This window comes from Antechinus flavipes, chromosome X (genome assembly GCF_016432865.1).
Source record: "Antechinus flavipes isolate AdamAnt ecotype Samford, QLD, Australia chromosome X, AdamAnt_v2, whole genome shotgun sequence".
Classification (NCBI taxonomy): Eukaryota; Metazoa; Chordata; class Mammalia; order Dasyuromorphia; family Dasyuridae; genus Antechinus; species Antechinus flavipes.
Genome location: NC_067404.1, coordinates 80,912,910 through 80,937,070, shown reverse-complemented (window position 1 = coordinate 80,937,070; position 24,161 = coordinate 80,912,910). Strand labels below are relative to the sequence as shown.

Below are 24,161 nucleotides of genomic sequence, written 5' to 3'. Positions count from 1 at the left end.
CTTTTCCCTCATCCCCAAGGTATTTGGAGTACAACCGGATTCCCTACACTGATCCTGAGGAGTATGAGTTCCTCTGGGGACCCCGAGCTTTCCTGGAGACCAGCAAGATGCAGGTCCTTCGCTTCGTGGCTAAGGTAGTAGCAAGGGTGGGGTGAGGTGTGGGGAGGGCTGCTCGCCCCCTGGGCCTGAAGGATGGGGCACCCTGTTAGTGCTGAGCTCCCTGGCTTCTAACAGGTGACCAACTCTGCTTTCTCCTAGATCCAAAAGAGGGACCCTCGTAGCTGGGCGGTCCAGTACAACGAAGCCCTTCGGGAGGAGGCCGCGGCCGCTGCCTCAACCTCCGCTTCGGCTTCGGCCTCCGCTTCGGCTTCTGCTTCCGCTTCCGCTTCCGCTTCCGCTTCGGCTGATGCCGACGCTGACGCTGATGGCGAGGCCGAAGCCTGTGCCTCTGCGTCTGCTTCTGCTTCTGGAAGTTTCCTGGACTAGGAGAGTGCACACTCCGAGTGCCCCACAAAAGTGGTGATTCCAAAGCACAAGAAGCAGTGTTTTACATAAGTTTTGTGCACAGTAGTTGTAAGTTAGGACCCGTCCCCTCTGTAGTCTAAGTTCAATAAAAGTTGCAAGTTCACCCATGTGGTATCTTTGTGCACCTCCAGCTCTGCGTGCGTGGGCCCCTTGCCGGCAGGGCTGCTGGCCTTGGAGCCACAGTGGCACACTGTTCCCGGTGTGAATGTTTGTCTTGGACTGGCCTTGGAGTTTGGGGTGGGGGATGGAGTCACAAGAAAGTATTTGGAAAGTACCTAGCCCAGTGCCTGCCCTCCCCCCCATCCTCTTCCCACCCAAGTAAGTAACTGAGTTCTTGTGCCCCCTGGAGATTTCCCTTAATGGCTTCTAGACTCTGGCTGTGTTCTACTTGGGATGTGTCATGACTTTGTCATCTCTGGGGTGGTTGGTTATGTCCTCGTCCAATGAAACTGAAATAAACCTGAAGGGACTTGCCTGGGGTCACACGGCTAGTCGGTGTCTGAGGCTGGATTTGAACTTGGGAAGATTTGTCTTCCCCAATCCAGGCCTGGCACTCTGTGCTGGTTAATTAACCTTCCTCAAAGCAATGGTAAGCTATCTCTCCTGGCCCTGGGTCTGGGGGTCAGCTTGAGCAATCTCAGTAGGGCTGGGCCGGGGTGCTGGTGGCTAGCTTCTACCCTGGCAAGTACAGGAAGACATGGGGCTGGACCTGGGCTCAGCAAGGGCTGCCCACCATGCTGCCGCTCAGGATCAGTTGCCTAGAACATCATTGGAAGGTGCCAGAGCCAGTAGGGGTCAGGTGTGGGACTGGGCCTGGGCTCTGCTGGCTTTAAGGCCCGGTTGCTTCTCCATGGAGATTTAACCAGCATGCTTCGGAAGGCTGGGATGAGGCATCAGGCCATATGGCCTTGGTTCTGGGGTGGGAGGGTTCACCAGGACTCCCCTCAGGGCTGGATGCCACTGAGGCCTCAACTGGTTGGGAGAAGAAAGAGACCTGGGGGTGATCTGGTAAGGAGTTGGGAGCCCTGGTGGTCAGAGAGTGGGGGGGGGGATGCTCCAAGATACGCTGATGTGTAACCCCCACTCAGGAAGGCCTGGATTCTCAGGAAGCATGTCACCCACAGAAGAACTCCCGGGAAGGGCTGCAGAGACACTGGTGGGTTGAATTAAGCGGGCCGACTGAGACAGTCTCCCCAAACTTGGAGACCTTGATAGTTTTATTGTTTTGAAGGCTGAGTCCACAAAGCAGGGAGACTAGTGCTTTGGTTTTGGCCTGTGAATCGTTGGGGGTGCTTGCAGATGCTCCTTACCTCAGAAAGGCCCAGCTGTGTGCCGGGGAATCCTGGGGGCCAGCTGCCACGGAGCATCGGCGGGGGCCTGCTTGGGAGTGGCGTCGCTAGCTAAATCTGCCCCACCTCACTATCGTTCTCTGCCCATCCCTTCTTCTTCCCCATCCCCTCTTCTTCTCTTCCTCAGTTTCCAAAATGGAAACGCTAAACAGGGGCGAAGCTTTGGTCCGGTCAGCTGTGAGACCGAAAAGGTGAATGGGGGGTGGGGGTGGATCCCTCTGTGGGTGGATAGGCCAGCCTCTGGCCGTGGGAATAAGAGGAAGTGGCTCTGTGGCCTGTCCCAAGATGCTTAGTAGTGAGCCGGCACTGTATCCAGGGCTTCTTCGGGTTCACGGGTGACATCCACGTTCTGCAACAATAGAGGGGCGTTGTAGGAGGGGTTTGGGACTGAAAACCCAGGAGACCTGGCACCTGGCCTGACTGCTGCTGGTGGCTTACTGGGGGACCTTGGCAAAAGGCTTTCCCTTCTGCTTTCTCAGCCTTAGTTTCCCTCCGTGAAGCAAGGAGGCTGTCCTCGGGTACCTTTCAGTCCTAATGTGCCAGCCCGATTTCAGAAACTGGATAGAATGCCCCGGTCTACGGGGTCGACTTCAGCCTTTGTCTCCAACTTGACTCCTGGCTTCCGCAGGGGCACCTTCCACTCCTCCACCATCAGTGAGGGTGGCAGCTCTCCAAGCGGCCGGGCCGTGCTGACTAAGGGCAGCGAGGAGGTGCTTGGAGGCAGGAAGGCCCAAGTCCAGATCTCCCCTCAGACACTGGCTGTGTGACCCTGGGAAGTCACTTAACTGCTGCCTGCCTCAGTTTCCTCATCTGTAAAATGAGTTCCCTAGTAGCACCTACCTGCCAGGGTGGCTGTGTGGTTCCAATGAGCGAACAATTAGAAAGTGCTTAGCACGGTGCCTGGCACGCAGTCGGCACCTACTAAAGGCCTGGCGTGTGTTTGGCTTGAGGCCAAATGGGAAGGAGACATCGGAGGCCCGTCTGGGGCTGCCGCCTCCTGGCCCCCTCTCTGCCCTGCCCCTTGCCCCCTGCACTGCGGGGACCACCAAAGGCCCTCGGCGGATCCTGGAAGCCAGCCTCTAGGTCGTAGGTCGGATCCAGTGGAGTGGTAGCCCCCCAAGAGAGACTGCCTGGACAGGGAGGGGAAGGGAGGTTTACCTGAGCATTCAGGGAAGGGAGGCCTTCACTCAGGTCTTCCAAGTAGGGTTGTTTGGTTGGTGGGGGGCTGGCCAGAGGAACAGGGTGGAAGTTCCTGTGTGTGGGAGCACGGCCGGCTGAGCGGATGGAGGGGGTGGGGTAGGAGAGGGAGGACGGAAATTGAGGTGACAGAGCCCAGCCCAGCTGTGAGTCCAGCCCTCTGAAGCGATCCGGGATTCCTCCGGCTCACAAGAGGGGAGATGCACAGGAAGGGACCCGAGCCCCACGGGTGGCCGGCTTTGTTTGGGGGGCACAGGCTATTGGCTCTTCCAACCAACCACCAACAACAGCCAGAGACTCTCAGAGCCAAAAGGAACATGGAGACCGGGTCCAGCTAACACAGATGAGGAAAACTGAGGCCCAGCAGGGAGAGGAGGATGCCTTCTGGGCTGCTACCTCTCCCAGTCTCTCCCCCGGAAATGGGGCAGCAGACACAGGTGCTGTCTCAGCCATGAGATCTCACTTTAGAGATCACTGGACCCAGCTAACTGGCCACTTTCCAGATGAGGCAAAAGGTCCAAAAGGAGGATGAGAAGATCTGTTGCGGTAGCGCTACTCTCATCCCCACCCATCTCCCACCCCCGGTGGTGACATGGGAAGTGTGGCCCTTAGCTATGAGGCCCGGCCTGGAGGGAAGGAACCACTGGGGCTCTTGGGCCAGGCCCCCACAGTCACCCGGCCGAGGCTGTGATGGGCAGCCTGGGCTTTCCCCACACTTCGCCCCCACGTCCCTGTGGCCCTGAAGCGGGGCCGGCCGGCAGTCGGGGCCCAGAGCGGGTCTGCCCGCAGCCCAAGGTCCCAGGCTCCTCCTGCGGGCTGAGCCGGGCCTGCGGGGCCCTGCCTTCCTGGGTGAGCGGGAAGGGCTGTCTGGGTGCTAACAGTGGGGAGGGCCTGCCAGCCTCCCTGAGGCTGCAGCTCTGAGGCCTTGCGTGCCCACCCACCTACCTCGGGCTTCTCCCGGTGGGTGTTCACCGCCTCCACATTCAGGTAAATGGACTCGACTTTGCAACCTGAGAATGGGGGCAGGAGAGCAACCCATCAGGCCTGCACCGTGGATGGGTAAAAAGAGGTTCAAGTGGGCACCAGAATCGACCCCTGAATGACAGATGGAAAGGGGGGGAAAGGGGCAGAGTGGGTGGGGAAGAGGGAGAATGGGGAGAACCAAAAAGAGGGAGAGAGAAGGGGGAGAAAGAGAAGGAAGGGGAGAAACAGGAAGAGAGAGGAGGAGGAGAAAGAAAAGGTGGGAGAGGGAAAGAAGGAAGGGGGAGGGACACAGAAGGTTGGGACAGCATGGAGGGCCAGCCACACTCTGGGGCTGGAGGCACAGATGATGCAGCTGGTCCAGCAGAGGAGCCTGGGGAAGAGGAGGCCCGGCTGGGGAGGAGGGGGCAGAGGAAGGAGCAGGGCCATATAGGGTGAGGCAGGATCCAGGAGAAGGCAGTGCCCCTGCACCAGAGGCTGCAGCCAGGTTAGGCTGAGGAGGGGGGCAGTCTACTGAACCCCCCAGTGCTGACAAGAGAGGAGTCTTGGGCTGGGGGCTTCCAGGCTGCCAAGACTGGGAAGAGGGCAAGAGGAGAGGAGGCAGAAGCTGCAGCCGTCCAAGGTTTCCCCTAAGAAGCTGAGCCACACAGGGCACAGGAAGTAGAGGATGCTGGGAGGGATGGAGTGTCCAGCGGAGGGGCAGAGGCCTCTGCCCCAGCTTGCTGGGTGGCCCGGGGGCACTCCTGCCTCTCTCCCCACCCTGTTTTTCGGTCCAGAAAAATGCATGTGTGACTGGGACGTGGGGGACCCTGGGCGTCCCTTCTAAGTGGGGGTGTCCCACCGGCACTGGGAGGGAGAAGCCTGGTGGCAATCACCATAGTGGGAGAAGCTTCTGGACCACACCACTCACCATAAGCCACTGGGGTGAGTTTGAGCACCGTGTGCAGGGGACACTTGAGATAAGGCAGCTCCTCTGGAAGGGAAGGGAGAGAGCATTGGCTGGAAGAACCATGGCCGGCTGGGCCGCCGGCCATCCGCCCCCCCGCCCCATCCTCACCTGTCGGCTTCCACCAAAAGTTCATCCCCCAGCCCGGCTCCTCCTCGGCTTTCCAGCCCCAGGAGCTCCCAGGCCGCCCACTGTCCCACACACTCCCTTCCATCCCACCCCATCCTCATCCGTCCGTCTCCCACCAAAAGGCCAGACGGCTCTGGGGCGGGGGAGGGTGATGGAGGGCACGGCCCCGCCTGCATCTATCTGCTGCCACGGGACCGGGGCCTCCCTACCAGCAGCGCGCCAGGGTGCCCATGGCGACCCACAGAGAGCTCCACAGTGGAAGAATGGAGGGGGCCTTGTCCTTGAGTCGGTCTAAGGACAGCGTGGCCTGTCCCCAGGGCATCAGGACAAGGGAAGGGAGGCCCTCCCTCACTCTCTCTGAAGGATCCGGAGCACAAAGTCAGCAAGAATCGGTCTGGAAGGACGCCCGCCTCAGAGGGAGGAAGTTCCCAGATGTGGCTAGGGCTAGGGACTGGGCCCCCGCTTTCACTGGCAGGAGCATCTGCTGGTCTTATAGAGTGGCATGGAGCCCTGAGGACTGCAGTGACTTGGCCACAGTCACACAGCCAGCCTTTATCAGAGGAGGCCTTGAACACAGATGCTTCTGGCTGACTGCCCCTTTCCATGAGCAGGGCATTCTATACTTCCGAAGCTGTCTCTGTTGATGCCGGCCTCAGCCCCTCCACACTTTGGCCGGAGATCAAAAAGACCTTCTGTTTTTTGACCTTTTGAAGGTATGTAAAGTGCTTTCCTCACTGCAGTCCTGTAAAGTGACTATTGGAAATATCATCTGCATTACAGAGAAGGAAACTGAGGCCAAGGGACATAGCCAGGGTCACTTCTGAGCTGGGGAGTTGCAGGCTTGGGTATGGGGTGTCCCTTCCCAGGATGCCCGGTACCATGGCCTCTGGTGGTGAGCTGAGGCAGGCCGAGTCCTTTCACGTGACTTCTGGGCCCGGTGCTTGGAGCTGCTGGGGGAGGCGTTCCACAGGGCACCATCTTTGAGAACCTGGCTGCCCTCCATATCCTGGCAGTCTGTCTCTCTCTCTCTCTCTCTCTCTCTCTCTCTCTCTCTCTCTCGTTTTTTCTCTCTCATTTCTCTCTCTCTCTCATTTCTCTCTCTCTCTCTCTCTCTCTCTCTCTCTCTCTCTCTCTCTCGTTTTTTTCTCTCTCATTTCTCTCTCTTGTTTTTCTCTCTCTCTCATTTCTCTCTCTCTCTCTCTCTCTCTCTCTCTCGTTTTTCTCTCTCTCATTTCTCTCTCTCTCTCTCTCTCTCTCTCTCTCTCTCTCTCTCTCTCTCTCGTACGATAAGGCTTGTCTGTTAATGGATAAAGCACATCCCACACCCATAGAGCCCCCAGTCCACTCCTCTCCAGGCGTTGCCTGCTCTGGCCTTCGGAGGCTTTCCATGTGGGCAGCATCTTGCTTTGCACAACAGTGCTCATAATAATGCTGTTCTATCTCTTTTAGTAAAGAGATTGGTTTGCTTTTTTAAAAAAAAAACCAAAAATATTGATCTATTTTGAGCTGGACGGACTGCTGTCCGGAGCACGGCACACCAATCAAGGCCTTCTCTGGCATGTCTGCTTCCAACTGCTGAGTGCCCCTTGTCTCCCCCTTGCAGCCACCCCCGGCCCCCACGTGGCCAGCCATGGCAAGCTGGGCGCTCCTCCCCGGGTTCTACCCCGAGCCCTAAGTTAGCGGTTACCTGCAGTCTTATCCAGAAAGTAGGCCAGGAGACAGCGCATGACGGCCTGGTGGCAGATCACTAAGACGTTCTCCTGGCGCTCCAGTTCCATGATCACAGGCTCCAGGCGCTGGACCAAGTCCTCGTAGGACTAGAAAGGAGAGACAGACCCAGACCTGAGCAAGGAGGTTCAGCGAGGTCTGCCTGCAGGCCAGAGGCCAGCCAGGGCAGCACCGGGAGGCCTAGCCCCATCGCCCACCCCTCTCCAACCCACTGCCCATAGCCCCAGTCCTCAATCCCTTTTGCTGGATAACAGGGGAGCCCAATGCCGTCGGTCCACAGGGAAAGGAAGGCGTGGGCATCTCCCTCACTCAGTTGGCCAAGAGAGCGTCTCAGCAATCCCGGGAACTCAGAATCAAACCGGGGATGAGGCAGGTCATTTTTCACCCAGGTGTGGGGTTGGGGGGTGCTGGTCATGGGCTCTCCCTCCCAAGGTTCATAGGGCAGACTGTGGATGTACTCTTGGGGGAGGTAGTAGGTGAGCAGAAAGCACCTGAGGGTGGGAGGAGGCCCGAAACCAGCTGAGTGGGTGCCTGCCAGACTCTGGAGCTGGCTAAACACGGGGCCTGCCGGGGCTCCGGAGCTCTGGGCCAGGCTTCCAGCGGACCTCCCTCACCTCTCCCTTGGGGTAACGGTAGCGATATTTGTCCTGGTCCCGAAGCGCAAATTCCTCTGGGTAATGTTCTTGGATCTCCTCATAGGTCATCTCTTCGCAGACCCCCTGAAATGCAGCAGGTGCTGATAACCCGGGGCAGGAAGGAGAGATGGGTGTGCAGAGTGGGACGTGGGCACGTGCAAGTCCACAAGGTGCACAGAGTAGTATGAGCAAGCTGGGCCCTGGGAGCAGTTGCCTTCCCTGCGTGTCTCTAGCTTCAGTGTAGGTTGGGGGAATATACGGGTGTGCTTCTGGAGTGTGTGTGTGTGTGTGTGTGTGTGTGTGTGTGTGAATGCACATGGGGGGGTACCTTCCCTCTAGGTCACTGTCATCAGGGACCTTGCTAGGCCAATCCCTTTTGCTCCACAGGGCCGTGTCCCCCAGTAGTATCTAGAGGTGGCCCTTTCCTCCTGAATTAATAGGCCTCCCTCCCTCCATCCTTTCCTCCCTCCCTCTCTTACTTCCTCCCTCCATCTGTCCCTCACTCACAGCATCTATCTCATTCAGGGCCTTCCACTGCTCATAAGGGACCCTCAGGGCCTCGGCCGTCTGGATGGTTCTCTTCATGTGGCTGGTCCAGACCTTCAGGGAGCTGATGTCCTGGGACTGGATGAAGTTGGCCAGGGCGTATGCGTACTGCAAAGTAAGGAGGAGAAGGCTGTGGGGGCCTTTAGACCTTTCTGGTTAGAGGCGGCTTATGCCCGGCCCTGGGCTCAGCTCTGGGGACGGAGGCTAGGAGCACAGTCCTTGCCCTAATGTTCCAGGATGCCGGGGGCGCACAGGGGCCATTTCCAAGTGATCCGTGGACAGGAAGCATTACCAGTGGGAAGGATCAGGAAAGTGTTTGGGAGGAGGTCTGGCCTTGGAGGAAGCTCCAGGTTGGGAAGGCGTGGTATTGATGGCGTCCAGACTGAGTTTTGGAAACTGCTGTTAACCCAGTTGAGTAGAATGTGTGTGGGGAAGATATGGGGGGAATAAAATGAAATAATGCAGAAGGAAGGAGGGAAGGAGGGAGGGAGGGAGGGAAAAAGAAAGGAAGGAAGGAAGGAAGGAAGGAAGGGAGGGAGGGAGGGAGGGAGGGAGGGAAAAAGGAAAGAAATAAGGAAGGAAATAAATCAGGCTAGAAAGATGAGCTGGGGCCACACTGGGAGCCTTCAATGCCAGGCTGAGGAACCGGGATTTGATTCAAGAGACAAGAGGAACCACTGAGAATTCTAAGCAGGGGGTAGCATGCTCCAAGCTGGATGTTAGGGCTATTTGGAACCCACTATGAAGGATGGCCTGGAGAGGGGAGAGCCCAGTAAGGAAGCTACCACATTAGGTCAGGTGGATTCTGGGAAATGGGAAAAATCCTGCTGCCAAAAGGAGGCATTCATGAGGGAAGGGGAGGGGCAGAAGGCAGACACAGAGGAATGAAGGAATGAATGAATGAATGTGTTGACAGTGGAGCTTTAGAATTTACATTTCCGCATTTCTGTGAAGGAAGAATTTTATGAATGAAGGAGGGAAGTATAGAAGGAATGAGTAAAGGGAAACAGGATTTAGTAGAATAAAGCAGGAATGAGGGAAAGAATAAATGAACGAGTGGAGGAAGAATGGAATGAACAAAGGAATAAAAGCATGAGGGAAGGGATGAGGGAATAAAAAGAAGAAATAATGAGTAGAAGAAAATGGAATGAAGCAAGGCAAAGATTGCATGACTGAGAGAAAGAAGGAATGATGAAAGAGTAAGTGAAGGAAGGAGGTGGAGAAAGGAGCAAATGAGTGGAAGGAGAGAAAGAAGGAGACAGAAAGGAGGAAGGAAGGAAGGAAGGAAGGGAGAGAAGGAAGAAAGAAAGAAGGGAAGAGAGGGATGAAAGGAAGAAAGAAAGAAGGGAGGAAAGAAGGAAGGAAAAGGAGGGATAAAAGGAAGAAAGAAGAGAGGGAAGGAGAAAGGAACAGAAGAATGAAGTTGGGTGAAGGAAAAGATGGTCGTACTGAGTCCCTTTTCTCATCTGGAGGAGCCCTAGCCCCTACCTGATTGTCCCTGGTGGAAAGGCCTGAGGGAGAGAAGGAAGGAAGGAAGATAAGGGAGGGAGTAAAGGAAGAGAAGAAGGAAGGTATGAAAGGAAGAAAAAAAGAAGGAAGGAAAAAAAGGAAAGGAGGGATGAAAGGAAGAAAGAAGAGAGAGGGAGGGAGGAACAGAAGAATGAAGTTGGGTGAAGGAAAAGATGGTTGTATTGAGTTCCTTTTCCCATCTGCAGGAGCCCCAGCCCTTACCTGATTGGCCCTGATGGAAAGGCCTGTGGGAGAGAAGGAAGGGAGGGAAGGAAGGGAGTAAAGGAAGAGAAGAAGGAAGGGAAGGGAGGGATGAAAGGAAGAAAGAAGGGAGAGAGGGAGGGAGAAAGGAACAGAAAAATGCAGTTAGCTGAAGGCATAGGTGGTTGTGTTGAGCCCTTTTCCAGGAGCCCCTACCTGCTTGCCCCTGGAAGAGAGGCCCGAGTCCCCGCCAATGCGGCCCTTGAGGTTGAGCTCGCTCTCGCCATGGCGGCACAGGTAGATGGATCGAGGCGTGACGTGGATGTTCATCAGGTAGTACACGGTGCGGCTCTGGATGTGGTCCTGGACTCTGTTCACCAGATAGCGGGTGCCCACGTCAAAGATCTTGATGTAGGACAAATGGCTGGAGGAGGAACAAGGGACACTCAGGTCTTTCCCAGGGTTCAAGCCCTCCAGTGAGTGCTGGTGACCTCCTCCAAGAAGACAGACCTCCACCCCTAACTTTCTGTATCTTCTTTGTTCTCCAAGAGGTTCTGAACTTCCCCACATCCCAGAGGGCAATTCTCCCCAGCTGTGCCCAGAAGCAGGCCCTGCTCCTGTTAAGCCCTGAACACACATTCAGAAAAAAAGCTTGGATTTACATGGAAGAGAGATTTGGGGGTGATTCTGCTCTTTCCAGAAAGGGCCCCCCCGGAATAGCCAGGCTCCCTCCATCTGCTTGGCAAAAGCTGGGGCGACACTGGCTTTTGCGCCTGCATGTGTGCAGGACTTGCAATCAGTCAGCACCAGCCAGGAGGCTGGGAGGCCCCAGGCAGAGCTTCGGAGGGAGTCCAAAGTGCACCCATCATCCATCCATCATCTTCCGGGGGCTCCTGGGCAGAGCACTGCTCCGTCACCCCCAGGGAGAAAGCCCACCCAGCCCACCTGGCCTGCCTCTCTCCCCCAAACACCCTCCCCTTCCCGTCTCTCTGCAGCTGCTCCTTCCTCCCCCCTCCACTTGATTTTCCCATCTCACCCTCCTTTTAGTTAGTGGATTCTTGGAAGCCCAGCTCCAGGACTGGCAGTGTGTGTGTGTGTGTGTGTGTGTGTGTGTGTGTGTGTGTGTGTGTGTCTTGTCCCCCACCTCCAACCAGTCTTCCTTAACTCCTTCTTTCAATCCCCTTCAAGTCTCTTCCCTCATTCTTTTTTTTTTATTGCCTTCTTCCTCTTACTCATTCATTTATGCGTTCATTTTTCCCTACCCCATTCATTCCTCCTCTCATTCAGTCTTTCCTTTCTTCCTTTTTTGATACCTTCATTCTCTTTCCTTTCTTTTCTCATTCTTTCTTACCCCTTTTTTCATATAGTCTTTCTTTCCCTTGTTCTTTCCTTCCACATTTATTCCCCCATTCACTCATTCTCTTTTATTCTCTCTTATTCCTTCCTTCACTCATTCCTTTCAACCCTTTCTTCATTCACCCTTTCTCCCCCCCTCCAATCACTCCTTCTCAGGCCTCTTTCTCTTCTCAGGCCATCTTTCTTTCTCTAGCCCTCGAGTCACTTCTAGCCACAGTGCTGGGGCCTGCCTCCCTTTCAGGGCCTTTCCCACCTGCCACCCTCCCAACAGCACGTCAAGAAAAGCAGAGTTCCCCTGGTCCTCGGACCTGTCTAGCTCCTCATCAATGGGCTGGTAATTCATCTCGTAGCACTCGATTCTCTTCAGAAAGTCTTCCACTACCTTCTCCCGATCACAGTCTTTGTAATCTGGGCTGCTCAGCTTGACTTGCTGAGAGAGACAGAGAGAGGGAAGGAGAAAAAGAGAGAGGGGAAAGAGAAACAGTGAGAGAGGGAAAGAAAGAGACAGTGAGAGACAAAGAGAGACCAACAGACAGAAAAATAGAGAAAGAAAGAGACGGAAATTGAGAGATACAGAAAGGGAGGGAGAGCCAGACACAGGGAGATACAGAAAGATGGAAGAGAGGTTTAAGGGATGTCTCCCAGACTTTTGAACATGAACAGTCTGGGTTGAGGTCAGATACCTCCTTCTAAATCAGCCCGGCACCTTTCCAGGGAGGAGATTGGCCCACTGTACCATATAATTTGGGGTTAATATCACTTCCCTCTGTGGGTTTCAGTTTTCTCATGTATAGAAAGGAGGAGAACAAGACTTTCTCTAAGGTCATTTTCAGCTCTTAACCATGGGTTACTTTTACTTCGTGGGCCGCAGCTTCCTCCTCCACAGCCCAGAATGTTGGGGGGCAGGCTTCGCTAAAGACGTGGCCATGGAAAGGGGGAATCGACCCTTAAGTTGAGCTCGGGTGGGCTAAGACAGGCATCGTGCAGTGCAGGGCTCTCTTACTGTGATGTTCTCGGCAATGATGTCTGGGTCATGACAGATGGACTCAATGAAGAAAACCTGTAAGCGTACAAGAGAGGAGGTCCTCAGTTTCCTTTGTGGGCCTGGCCTTTAGAGATGAACTCATGAAGTTCCCCATAAACTTAAAAGACGCATTTGAGATGGAAATCTTGCTGAAATATCTGGCTATGATCTAAACAAGGACTCAGATCACCCACACAGAAGTCTGCCTGTGGTTCTGGGCAAATCTCTTACCCCCTCCAAGCCTCAGTTTCTCCCTCTTTAAAACGAAGGGTTTGAACTATATGGTAGCTAAGCAACTCTAGTGCCATTTCCCCCGTAGTTTTCTCTTCTCACCTCCATTTGTGAATGTCTGGACACAAGACAAAAGTTAGCCAGCCCCGAATGAGAGTTGTTATACCTTGTACCCGTGCTCCTTGGCGAATTGCAGAATGAGTGACCTTCTTTCCCTGGTGGTATTGGTGGCATCAAAAACCTAGAGACAGACGATAGGGTCTAGGTTGAATGACTGGGGAGGACTTCCTGGAGGGGGAGGAAGAATCAAGGATATGGGGCTGGAATTAGGCCTTCACTGACAAGACAGGCAAGTGTGAGACTCCTTTCTGCCCAGCTGTCCAGGTGACACTGAGAAAGGGAAGGCACGGGTTCAAGGCCAGATGTTCTGCTGTGTAATTGCTTGTGTACATGGATATAAATGTGCGTTTGGATATTTTCTCGCCCCTCTCTGGGCCTCCCTCTGTTTGCCTCCTCTGTGAAGTCATCAAGGTCACCCCAGATGACTTATGGGGTTTTCCTTCCAGCTCTGCGGCTTGGTGATTCTGACCCAGCACAGAGAGACCCTTAGGCCAATTTACCGCTACGTGGCCTTCCTCATGGCCAAGGTAATCATGGACATCCTTCAGGGCCGCCATTGCACACTGCCTGAGAGAGGACAAACAGAGAGAGAAGAGGTCTGATGAAGGTGGTGGAGGAGGGGAAAAGAGAGATGGAGAAAAGGAAAAACAGACACAGAGAGAGGAGAGACAGAGAGACAAAGAAAAAGAGAGACAGACAAAGACAGAAACAAAGAACATGAGAGACAGAGGGAGACAAAGAAAAGGAGAGAGACAGGCAAAGAAAAAGAGAAACAAAAAAGAGACAGAGAAGAGAGAGAGAGAGAGAGAGAGAGAGAGAGAGAGAGAGAGAGAGAGAGAGAGAGAAGGTGATAGAGTTGGCAGGGAAAGGGGAAGCTAAGGCAGGGAAGAGGAAGAGGAAGGGGTCAGAAGCCAAATGCTAAAGGTTGTCATGGGTGGGTCAGATAAGCAGGAGATGAGTTTGGGTTTAGGTCAGGTTAAGTCTGGATTTGCAGAGGGGGAAGAGGCGGGGGCAGGAGGCCCAGTGGGAGTGAGGGGAGAATGAGCAGATAAGAGAAGGCTGGTGGGGTGGGGATGAGTGGAGGGGAAAGAAAGGATATTTTGTGAACGGAGGTAAGATTACTCACTTCCGGATGACCAAGGCTTCCTTGTTATCTGGCCGAAAGAACTCATAGTTCTTGTACTGGACAGCCTCTCGACGATACTGGCCTAAGTTAAACACTAAAAAGAGTTGGGAGAAAACCTCTTTGAGTGGGTGACTTTGACCCATTGACCCTCAGGACATAAGGGGCCTAGGGATGGGGTGATTTCTCAGCCTCATTACTTCTTTTCTTCTCTGGAAAGGGATCCAGGCTTATTTTGAGGTAGGAAGGACCACAGGAGTCTGTATTGGGTTTACTTCTGGAGACCACATTAGGAAGTATATCCAGGGAAGGGCAAATAGGCTGGCAAGGCCCCCAATTGCTGAACTAGTGGAAGGAAATGGGGAGATTTCCCCTGGGAAAGAGAAGACTCAGGTAGGATATGAGAGCTGGCCTTCATTCTTGAAGAGACCCATAATGTCAGGGAGGTACTGCAGTGACATGCAAGTGAGAGAGGGCTTGGGCAAGGTCACCTGCCTCACTTTCCCCTCCAGAGTCTTCTGGGACCAGTGGCAAGACATAGATCAAGATGGCCGGAAATGTCCCTGCATGCTATGGGAGACCTCGACCTTTTTAAGCAAAGGTCTCAGTTAGACTGAGGTAACGCCCATTCAGTGATTAAGGCTGGGTAAGAAATGAGGCAGAGAATGGCCTCTCCCCCATGTAGTCAAAAATCAATCGATCAGTGTGGAAGGCTTTCTGGCCAAAGCACAAATGACTGCAATCTACATTCAATCTGAGCCAATCTGGACACAAACAGTGACCAAATGGGGAGGGATCGGTCCCATTCTGCTGGGCCTTAGAGGACACAAGCAGGAGCAATGGGAGGAGCCAGAATCTCCTCCTAACTTACTACTTCTACTTCTGCTCAAGGCTTCTTTCCTTGAGGCTAAATGTTTTCCTTCATTGGGTCCTCCCCTGACAAATTCTCCAATCTCCCCTTCCTGGTCCATCCCCTTTGGAGCTCTTTCCAGTTTGGGCAGTCTAACTAGCAGAGGATGGGATGCACCTGGACCCTCTCATCCTTGATACTTGGGATCACATATTTGGCATATGTTCCAAGCTACATTGAATTCAGTGAGCATTTATTAAATGCCTCCTACGTGCAAGACACTGGGGCGGTGAACAATTCCTGCCCTTAAGCTGATCTCACTCTGGATCTTGCTGGGGAAAAAAAACCACTGCATTGCTTTGGAGTCACAGAACCCGAATTCAGCTACTGGCCGAAAGTTGGAGCAATTCACTTTGGGCAAAACCTAAAGCAATTTACTTTGGCCACAACTCGAAGCAATTCGCTTTGGCTAAAACATTGTCATGTCTTTATTGGAGCTGTGAGATGACCGTGTGTGTTTGAATGTCACTTGGGTCACGAGACCTGAGTTTTGGGGGTCTTGGCCATTCCTGAGGCTACCAGGTGGTGATGGGTGAAGATACTGACTCTGGGATCTTAAGGAAGGGGAATCCCTTCCTGTTGACGGAGAACTAAGGGATGGTACCAGATCCCCTTTGCCTGAAGGCTGTACGTACCTTTGGTTGGAGTCCCAATCCAGTTGAGGTACCTGGTAAGCTTGGTAGAGATATAGGTCTTGCCTCGTGCAGGCAGCCCCACCATGATCACCATTGTTGGGGAGTTGGTGAACTGAGGAATGGATGCTGAAATTCAATTTGACACGCATGTAGTATGCGCTTGGGACAATGACCGCTGCCGGTCCCCCTCCCTCGCCCGATCCTCGCCCTCCAGGAGGGTATGCTCTAATGAAGTCGGAGGTGGGCGGCGCTTTGTACACGGTGGAGTACAAGGTAGCCTATGATGGGGTAGAGGACAGACCCGGGCAAAGGAAAGCGTGAAGAGGGTGAGACGGCAGAGATGCCAGTGCCGTATCCCAGCATCGGTTGGGGCTGGGGAGAGGGCATCGAGACCCCCTGGCCCCAGGCTGCTGCCGGCCACTTTCTCCCGGTGCCAGGTGTCTCAGGCCTCCATGGCGATTGTCTTTGGCGGCCTGCCAGCATGGTGGGTGGCGGGAAAAAGCCTTTGGAATCGGGATGCCCAGGCTTAAAGCTCCGCTCTGGCTGTACTTACTGGACACAAGTAGCCAGCCTGGTGAACCTCAGTTTCCTCCCCTTTACACAGGAATGCTAATGTTTGGGCATGGGAGGAAAGGCCTTCCAGCCTACAGTCAGGCGTACTCATTATTGAAAGGCAGAGGGTCTTAGGGGACCCTCCAGTGACTTTCTGTTACCATGGCACATTGGGACACTTCCCCTTCCCAGTCCGTCTCCCTTTTGCAGAAGTCAGAAGACTGGACTGGGCGGACTGAGGGGTCTCATGCAGCTCCAGTCATAGGATTACAAAGGCAGGGCTGCCATCTTTGGGGCTTGTTTCCCAGCACCCACTGAGGCGCCTGTGGGAAGCGAGGTAGGCACTTACTGATTGCTCGGGCTGGAATTGGGATGACTGCTCTCAGGACAGGAGAGAAGCAGCTCCGGAGACCAGGCTAGACCTGGGAGAGCCCCAGAGGGAGCGGGGGAATGCCCTTAGGAGTCGGGGAGTTGGAGAGGTGGCGGAGGGGGACCCTGCTTCCCTGGGTTCTCCCGAGCTCAGGGTGATGCTGGAAGGGACCCTTTGAGCAAAGTGGGAGAATCGGCTGCTCTAAGATCTCACTTTGGCCCAAGGCCTCCCCTGCTCAGGCCCCTTGCCTGTTACTGTGGCTTCTCTGCAGGCCCCAACCCATAAAGCTCAGCAAAGCAGTCCTCCCAGAGCAAGGGCAGGCTCTCTTATCTTTGGGGAGCTGGCCTCTCTCTTCCTTGAAAATATTTTTGGCTCTTGACCTTCTCCTTCAACCCCATTTCCCACTGCCCCTCCTCCCTCCCTCCAACTTAGGCTCCCTCCTCCTCATGTAAACTTTTTTTTCCTGTTCTAAAATTTGAATTTCAAATGATTTCCCCCTCTCTTTGATGTTTCTGGGCACCAGGGCATCTCCTTCCTTCCCTCTCTTTTTTATTACCCTCCCTGCAACATTTGGTTCTGGGACAGTGGGACAGTGTCCTCCCATTAATGGAAACAGGACACTCTGAAACGGAGGGAGGGAAGGGGGGCCCCACGTGGCGGTTTTGTGTAACCAGCACCTGTTTCCCACAGCCAGAGGGACTGAACCAAGACACGTCACCTCGCCTCACCCCAGCCCCCAGCTGGAGACAGGGGCACCCAGAGAAAGAACGCCACTCTTGGTCTTCATCTGGGAGTCAGGGGAACTGGGCTCCAAACTTGGAAGGGCTTCCAGCTCATGAAACCTCCCTTCCTCCCCTGGACCTCAGTTTCCCTGCCTGTCGAATGGCGGACTGGGTGAATTCCAAGTCTCTCGTGTTTGAGTCTATTCACGTGCAGGGTGAGCCCGCTCTGGGCCTCAGTTTGCCTCTCTCTAAAAGGGGGTGGACATGGTGAAGGACAGGATCTGGTCTGTAATTCCAACATGCAGACTTGGGGCTCCCAAGACCTGTGTGGTTCCGAAGGGAGGGGCACAGAATAGAACGGTTTAACTCACAAAGGAAAGGTTCTAAGTGGGAGGGGAAGGTTCTGGAAGGAAAACGGAATGTTCTAAGTAACGTACGCGGATCCCCAAGGAGATGAACTTCTCTAGGAGAGAGAGGAAGCCCCCAAGAGCCAGGCAAAAAGGGCAGGCTGAGAAAATAAGGCAGCAGGACAGAAATAGCAGAGATTCCTCCTCCTGTCCAGGAGCTGCCCCTCCCCAGACCCTGCCAGCCCTTCCCGCCCCCTGCCCTGCTTGGGCCCAGCCCCACTCACAGCCCCCTATGTCCCCCAGGCCCACCTCCCCCTTACAGCTCCCTCACCCCCGCCACCCCCACTTACAGCCCTGTGATTCACCCCCCTCACTTACAGCCCCTGCGAGGCTGCAGCCGGCTGCCACTGGTGTGGGGGATCCAGATCTTCTGTAGCCGGGTCTGCGTGAGCTCCCCCATCTCTTGGGACATGTTGGACCTCTCTCTTCACTCACTCAAGCTCTCTTCCTCAGTCTCTCCCTCTGTCTCTGTCTGTCTCTGTCTCTCTCACCTTTCTCCCTTTCTCTCTCAATTTCTCCCTTTCTCTCTCTCTCTCTCTCTCTCTCTCTCTCTCTCTCTCTCTCTCTCTCTCTCTCTCTCTCTCCTGTCTCTGTCTCTCTCCCTGTTCCTCTCTGCCCCTCAGTCTCTCTCTCTCTCTCTCGCCACTTTCCCACCTCAGTCTGCTATTCCCAGGTCCCAGACTGCCTTGGCTAGGGCTCAGCCGGCTGTGCTTTTGCTGGGAGGGCCCCTGGGGGAGGGGGCTGTTTGTAATATTGTCCTTCCCCTGTCCCCTCCTTGTGGAGGTGGCCCCAGGGAGGACAGAGGTCAGTACCGGAGGCCTCCAAACTCCAACCACCAAGCGCTGCTCTCTAACTACTGTCTGCAGCCCCTTCTCCCTCTCCTCCCTCTGCCTCCCGGGCTGCCAATAGATAGAGGGCTCTGGGTGTCGGCAAGTCCCCCCCTCCTGCAGCCTGCTCCCCGCTTACAGGGTGGCCCCTGGGGTCAGAGAGGGCAGAGGTGGCCACAGCCCTGTGAGAGACCTGCCTACCCCCATTCTCAGCCCCAAAATGGCCCTTTGTACCCTCCCGGGAGGCCGGGAGGAGGGGGGAGAGAGGCAGGATGGAAAGAGGCAAGTACAGAGTACACGGAGGGACTGAAAGCTTGAAGGATAGATGGGGAAACTGAGGCACAGAGAAGAGGAAAGATGGAGGGATGCCCCGAGAAATAGAAAGAGGGAAGAAGGAAGGAAGGGAAGAACAGAGACACGTTATAACAGAAGAAGGAAAGATGGCTAGAGGAACTGAGGGAAAGAGACATGGAGGCAGACAGTGAAGGAGGGAAGGGAGAAAGGGAAAGACAGAGAGAAGAACGACAGGGTCCTGGCACCATTGGTGGGGGCGAGGGGGAAGGGAGGCTTGGGGAGGGGAGACTGTGCAGGGGGAGCCTGGGGCAGTAGCAGGGTCACTGCACTGAGCTGGCCTCAGCCCAGGGCTCGAGAGCAATGGCCCCTAAGTAGGACAGAGCGATCCCTGGCCCAGAGGCAGGCCACACAGCGGCCTCCCCCATCCCACGTGCAGGGCCCATGGGCCTCCGGCCCTCTCAGCTACCAGAGCCTGGCCCCATTCCCACCCCTGGTTCTTCGACCCCTTAAGAAGGGGGCCCAAAGCCGACGCTGGTCTCAGCGCGGCCCCTTGCCTGCCTGCAGCTCTAATGGGGCTGGCAGTGTGGGGCTTAGCTCTTTTACTCTCTCCCTCTTTCTCTTCCTTTCTCTTTCCGCCCTCCCTTTCTCTCTTGCTCCCTTTCCTTCCCTCTCTTTCTTTCTCCCTTTCTCCCTGTCTCCCCTTTCCTCCTCTCTCCCTCTTTTTCTTTCTCTCCCTCCTTTTCTTTTTCTCCCTTTCTCTCTCTCCTCTTTTTCTCTCCCTCCCTTTCTCTCTCCTCTTTTTTCCCTCTCTCCCTTTCTCTCCCTCCCTTTCTCTCTCCCTCTTTTTCCCCTCTCTCCCTTTCTCTTCCTCTCTTTATCGTCTCTCTGTCTCTTATTTCTTGTTCCCCCTTCTCTCTGCCTCTCCCTGTGTCCCCCTCACATCCCTCTCTGTGTGACCCTGTCTCTCCTTCATCATGTCTCCTCTGTGTATCTCTCTGGCTCCGTGTCTCTGACTCTGTCCCCTTCTCCCATCTCTCCAGCATTAGATCCCTTCCCCTGTGACTCTGTGCGACCCCAGCCCTTCTCTCCTCTCAGCTCCAAGATTTAAAAACCATTCGGATCCCTTTCTTGGCCCCTGACTGTCATGGCCCCAGGGCTCAGGCTCTCCCTGGGTTTTACAAAGAACATTGCGATCTTTTCCCAAGAGCTCTGTGAGTGAGCCGGGCATATTTGAGGAGGACATATTATTCTTCCTTACACATCACAGGAGAGAAAACTGAAGTTCTGAGGGAAAGGGCTTGCCCTGAGTCACAAGACTGGTTAATAGCCAGAGTTGATATTTAAATCCATCTCCAGGCACTTTTTAGCTGTGTGACCCTGGCACGGTGTATCACCCTGCTTGCCTCAGTTTCCTCATCTGTAAAATGAGCAAAAAGGAAATGATCGACCACTCCAGTATCTTAGCCGATAAAACCCCAAAACGGGGTCACAGAGAGTTGGACACAATAGAAAAGAGTGGACATTTGACTCTTTCTATTCTATTTTACAGCCCAGGAAACCAGCCCAGAGAGGAGCAACAACATGGCCGCTCCAGTACAGCCAGTGTCCTGCCCCTCCTGACTTTCAGGCTGCCACATGCTGCCCCTCCTGCTGGACAGACTGAGTGGTGGAGGAAGATGCTAATTGGCTCAGAGATCCAGTCCCACCTTTTACCCAGGGGAGAAGCCAGGGTTAGAGGTCAGTGACCAGGGAATCCAACTCCCTCGGAGACTGAGATGGGAAAGGGACCTAGAACCACAGAACATCGGACCTAGAAAGACACTTAAAGGTCCTACAGCTTGACCCTAGAGTTACAAAGGGAGAAACTGAGGCCCACGGATCATTGACAGTGACCCTTGTCACATCAGCAAAGAGTCAGGGAGGCCTAAGGCAAAGGATCTAGACGTAGAAGAGCCCCATGGTCTAATTAGTGAACAAAAAGGACTACTCAAATACCTCCAGTTTGGTATACAGGTGGTGGTTCGGGGAAAGGGGAAACTGAGTCTCTGAAGGGCTTGCTCAAGGTCAGAGTGGCCCACCCCTCCACCATGAGGTACTCCAGATCAGGTGTGTTTCAGAGGGCCATCCAAATGAGGAACCTTCCCTGAAAGATTAGCCTTTCTCCAACCCTTGGGGTTTTTTACTTCTCCTAGTGGAGAAGGAGCCTCACCCTGTCAGCTCTGCCCAGTTTCTGCTTCCTCCCCAGTCATCCGTGCCTTCCTTTGCCAGCCTTTATGCCCCCTACCCTTACCTGCTCTCTTCACTCTTCTTCGGTCCTCCATCGTTTAGCTAATTCACCGAGACAAGCCCAATGGGGCCTTTCGATTTGAAAATGGGGGAGAGTTGCCGTGGGCTTGCTCTCCCAGGAGAGTGGAGAGCCAGGAGAGCACTCTTGGATAGGGGAGGCTGTGGCCTGGCTTGGCTAGAAGAGGCAAGGAACAGTGAGGGGAGGCCCGATGGAGGGGGGGTGCAGTTAGGTTGCAATAATCAGCTGTTGCTAGCTCTTGCTAAAACTGCCTGTAAATCTTTCTCCTGAGTTTCCCCCCTCAAAGGTCAAGGCTAATTTTAAACACGTCCTGGCTTGAGAAAGGAATATAAAACCACATCCAGCCCTCACCCCTCATTGGGATTCACTGGCTCCAAGAACGAGAGATGTTGGCCGATAGCTTCATAGTGTCTGGACCGAATGCAGGGAGCTAGCAGAATCAGCTTGGAGATTTGTCCCTGCTACTTGCTAGGTGTGACTTCGATATCCGGCACTCGCATCCTCTCCCTAGGTCTCTTTCCAGTCTATATAAAACAAAGGGCTTGGAATCGAGGGTTCTGAAGCTCTCTTTTCCTCTTCAGGTTTTGTTTATAACATGAAAAAATGGACTGGAGAGACTTTGACAGGGTGGGAGGGAGAGCTTTCCTTACTTTTGAGACTCAGTTTCTCTTGCCTGAAAGATGAACAGGGGTTGAACATTGAGCCTGTGGGCAATATGAGGTCCAGGAAATCATTTGCTAAGGCAACGGCAGGAAGTGATGAGCTGAAAGCCAGGTACAACAGCGTCCCAGTGCTTGAATTCTCATTTTGTATGATCTGCGGATGATGTTACAAATACCCAAGTGGCCCTTGACAGAAAAAGGGTTCCTCACTCCTACTTTAGAGCAAACTCAAATGGTCACATATTGACTTACAAACATTTCCCAATTAATCTGGTTCTGGTTCCACTGAACTCTGCAGGTCCTTGAGTTTGATACCTCTGGAGATATCTATTCATACCTCTTGGAAAGCCCCATTTTACAGAACCATATGGATACATATAACATACATGGGTAAAATACAACATTTGCACAACATCCCTTACATATGGGAACCCCATCGACAGGAAAATATCAGTAACTCCTGGTCACTTATTTTACAAGAAACCATGGCTTCTTTCTGTTGTTGTTGGTTTTTGGTTCTAAAAACCTTAAAATTAAAAAAAAATCCTGTTCTTATGATGTTCCGCCATGTTTTTCCTCAAGTGGCCCAATGTTTTCTTCTTTTAATTTTCATTTTTCCCCTCAATTCCATGTAAACAAAGACGTTAACTTTTTTTTTTTTACATTTTGAGTTCTAAATTCTCTCCCTTCCTCTTTGAGAAGGAAAGCAATTTGATATAGATTATACAAATGTAGGCACATAAAACCTTTCCATATTAGTTATGTTGTGAAACAAAACACAAATCAAAAAATAATAAAGTTTAAAAAAGCATGCTCCCTTCCGCATTCATACTCCATCATTTCTTTCTCTGGAGATAGCTAGCATCTTTCATCATAAGTCCTTTGGAATTGTCTTGAATCGTATTGCTGAGAATAAGTCACTCACAGTTCATCGCTGCACAATATTGCTGTTTACCGTGTATAACGTTCTCCTAGTTCTGCTCATTTTGCCTTGCATCAGTTTGTGTCTTTCCAGGTTTTTCTGAAAGCATCCTGCTAGTCATTTCTTATTGGACAATAATAACCCATTATATTCAGTCCCTCCCCAGTTGATGGACATCCACTCCATTTCTAATTCTTTGCCATCACAAAAAGAACTACTATAAATATTTCTTTCCATATATTATTTCCTTTTTCTTTAATCTCTTTGGGATACAGACTCGCTAGTGATATTGCTAGATCAAAAGGCAAGGCACCGTTTTATAGCTCTTTGGGCATAGTTTCAAATTGGTTTCAGATCAGGTCACAACTCTACCAATAATGCACTAGTGTCCCTCGTTTTCCACATCCCCTCCAACATTTGTCATTTTCCTTTTCTAACTTATTTCTCTATCTGATAGATGTGAGGTGGTATCCAGAGTTGTTTTAATTTGTATTTCTCTAATCAGTAGTGGCTTAGAGAAATTTTTCTTTTAAAGATAGCTTTTCCCCAATTACACCTAAAAAAATGAACATTTGTCACTTAAAATTTAGAGTTCCACAGCTGGCAGGTTTCCTCAGTATCCTCATTTGTAAAATGAGCTGGAGGAGGAAATGGCACACCACTCTGGTATCCTTGCCAAGAATACCCCAAATGGGGTCACAGAGTCGGATGCAATAAATTGACTAAACAACAACAGCAATAAAAAATACGTTCCACGTATGTTCTTTGTGGAACTGATATTTGGTAGAAAGGTAGTCACGCTTGGAGGTATGCTTCCCTGTGAAGGAATAGTGATGAGAAGCTCAGCTTGAACCCGGAAATTAGAAACCAAAAGATAACTAGGTGGCAGGTGGATAGAGCTCTGGACCTGGAATCAGGAAGACCTGAATTCTCACTTAGCCTCGGGAACTAGTCATGTGATCCTGGTCGAGTCACTTCCCCTCTGCCTCAGTTCACTCATTTGTAAAATGGGGATAATAATGGTCCCTACTGCTCAGTGTTGTGAGGATCAGATAAGAGAATTGTAAAGCGCTTAGCGTAGTGTCACAGTAAACCCTAGCTATATAAATGTTTGTTTTTATTATTATAAAAAGCGTGAAGTTCATAATTAAATCCGGGATGCTGTTTCATCTATGTGTAAGGCTGAAGCCATACCCCCCTGTGCTAGAGAGATAGCAGACCCCAAATTGGCACTTATTCTAGTCACGTGACATCTAGGAGAAGAATTCTGGGAACCTGGCTCTGGATAGGCAAGAGTGGCTTCTGAGCGGAACAGTGACGATACTGACTCAGAAACTGAGTATCCATTGCTGCAGTGACAACGGATACAATCCTTGAGTCCCCATCAGGTGTCCCGGCACAAATGTATACACATTTTAGCTAAATGTTATTATGTCTTTAGTGATTGTGTCCTTAACATATTGTAACAAGAGAAAAGCCTGTTGTGTTCTTCCTCAGGTGCAACAATGTGTTCAGGAACTGACAAGGGATAAGGGTTGTGGATGCAAAGACTGTAGACAAAGTTACATTGAAGAGGTAGAATCAAGGCTTGCCAGTGAGATCACTGAAGCTGTGGAGACATAGAAACCATGGACAGTGATGTGTGACATCCCAGGGCTCAGACTCAGCCGACCTCACGTTTTCTCCATAGAAGCGAACGAGGGCAGAAGCGCCAGCCGTGCTGAGCGGGAGTCACAGCTGAGGCAACTGGGATCAGTTGCAGAAGCCTATACTCTGAGGGAACGGAGGGCATACAAGGCTGATAGAAGACCTTCTTGCAGGTAATCTCTAGAATTACAGATGCACCTTTTGTCATGATTTGGTTTGTCACAATTTTCAGTTGCGTCTAACTCTTCGTGACCCCATATAGGGTTTCCTTGGTAGAAATACTGCAGTGCTTTGCCATTTCTTTCTCC

General features: G+C 52.7%; 2 protein-coding genes across 8 annotated transcripts in view; one reads left to right on the top strand and one right to left on the bottom strand.

Moving 5' to 3' along the window:
* LOC127543200 (melanoma-associated antigen B10-like) overlaps nucleotides 1-628 on the top strand; it is a 47,261-nt gene extending 46,633 nt beyond the window's left edge. For 3 of the 4 annotated variants that reach the window (XM_051969219.1, XM_051969218.1, XM_051969220.1), the window contains exons 12-13: nucleotides 20-137; nucleotides 259-628. In XM_051969219.1, the coding sequence (XP_051825179.1) occupies nucleotides 20-137; nucleotides 259-486 (346 nt within the window). In that variant the 3' untranslated portion in view covers nucleotides 487-628. The remainder of the gene's footprint in view (nucleotides 1-19; nucleotides 138-258) is intronic. The other variant, XM_051969221.1, reaches the window with a different exon arrangement.
* Nucleotides 629-1,705: 1,077 nt separating this feature from the next.
* PFKFB1 (6-phosphofructo-2-kinase/fructose-2,6-biphosphatase 1) lies at nucleotides 1,706-20,811 on the bottom strand. Of its 4 annotated transcripts, none has more exons than XM_051969225.1 (15): nucleotides 20,608-20,811; nucleotides 15,146-15,271; nucleotides 13,604-13,697; nucleotides 12,978-13,044; nucleotides 12,524-12,598; nucleotides 12,106-12,162; nucleotides 11,411-11,532; nucleotides 9,963-10,170; nucleotides 7,998-8,144; nucleotides 7,470-7,574; nucleotides 6,815-6,944; nucleotides 4,963-5,025; nucleotides 4,017-4,081; nucleotides 3,033-3,148; nucleotides 1,706-2,223 (listed from the first exon to the last, which is right to left on the bottom strand). In XM_051969225.1, exons 1-14 carry the CDS (start codon nucleotides 20,636-20,638, stop codon nucleotides 3,062-3,064), a joined length of 1,377 nt encoding a protein of 458 aa, XP_051825185.1. In that variant the 5' UTR covers nucleotides 20,639-20,811; the 3' UTR covers nucleotides 1,706-2,223; nucleotides 3,033-3,061. The 4 variants fall into 4 exon arrangements, with proteins under 4 accessions (XP_051825185.1, XP_051825182.1, XP_051825183.1 ...); XM_051969222.1 differs by lacking the exon at nucleotides 20,608-20,811 and adding an exon at nucleotides 17,515-17,745; XM_051969223.1 differs by lacking the exon at nucleotides 20,608-20,811 and adding an exon at nucleotides 17,515-17,745 and having other exon boundaries at nucleotides 3,033-3,126.
* Nucleotides 20,812-24,161: the final 3,350 nt, after the last annotated feature.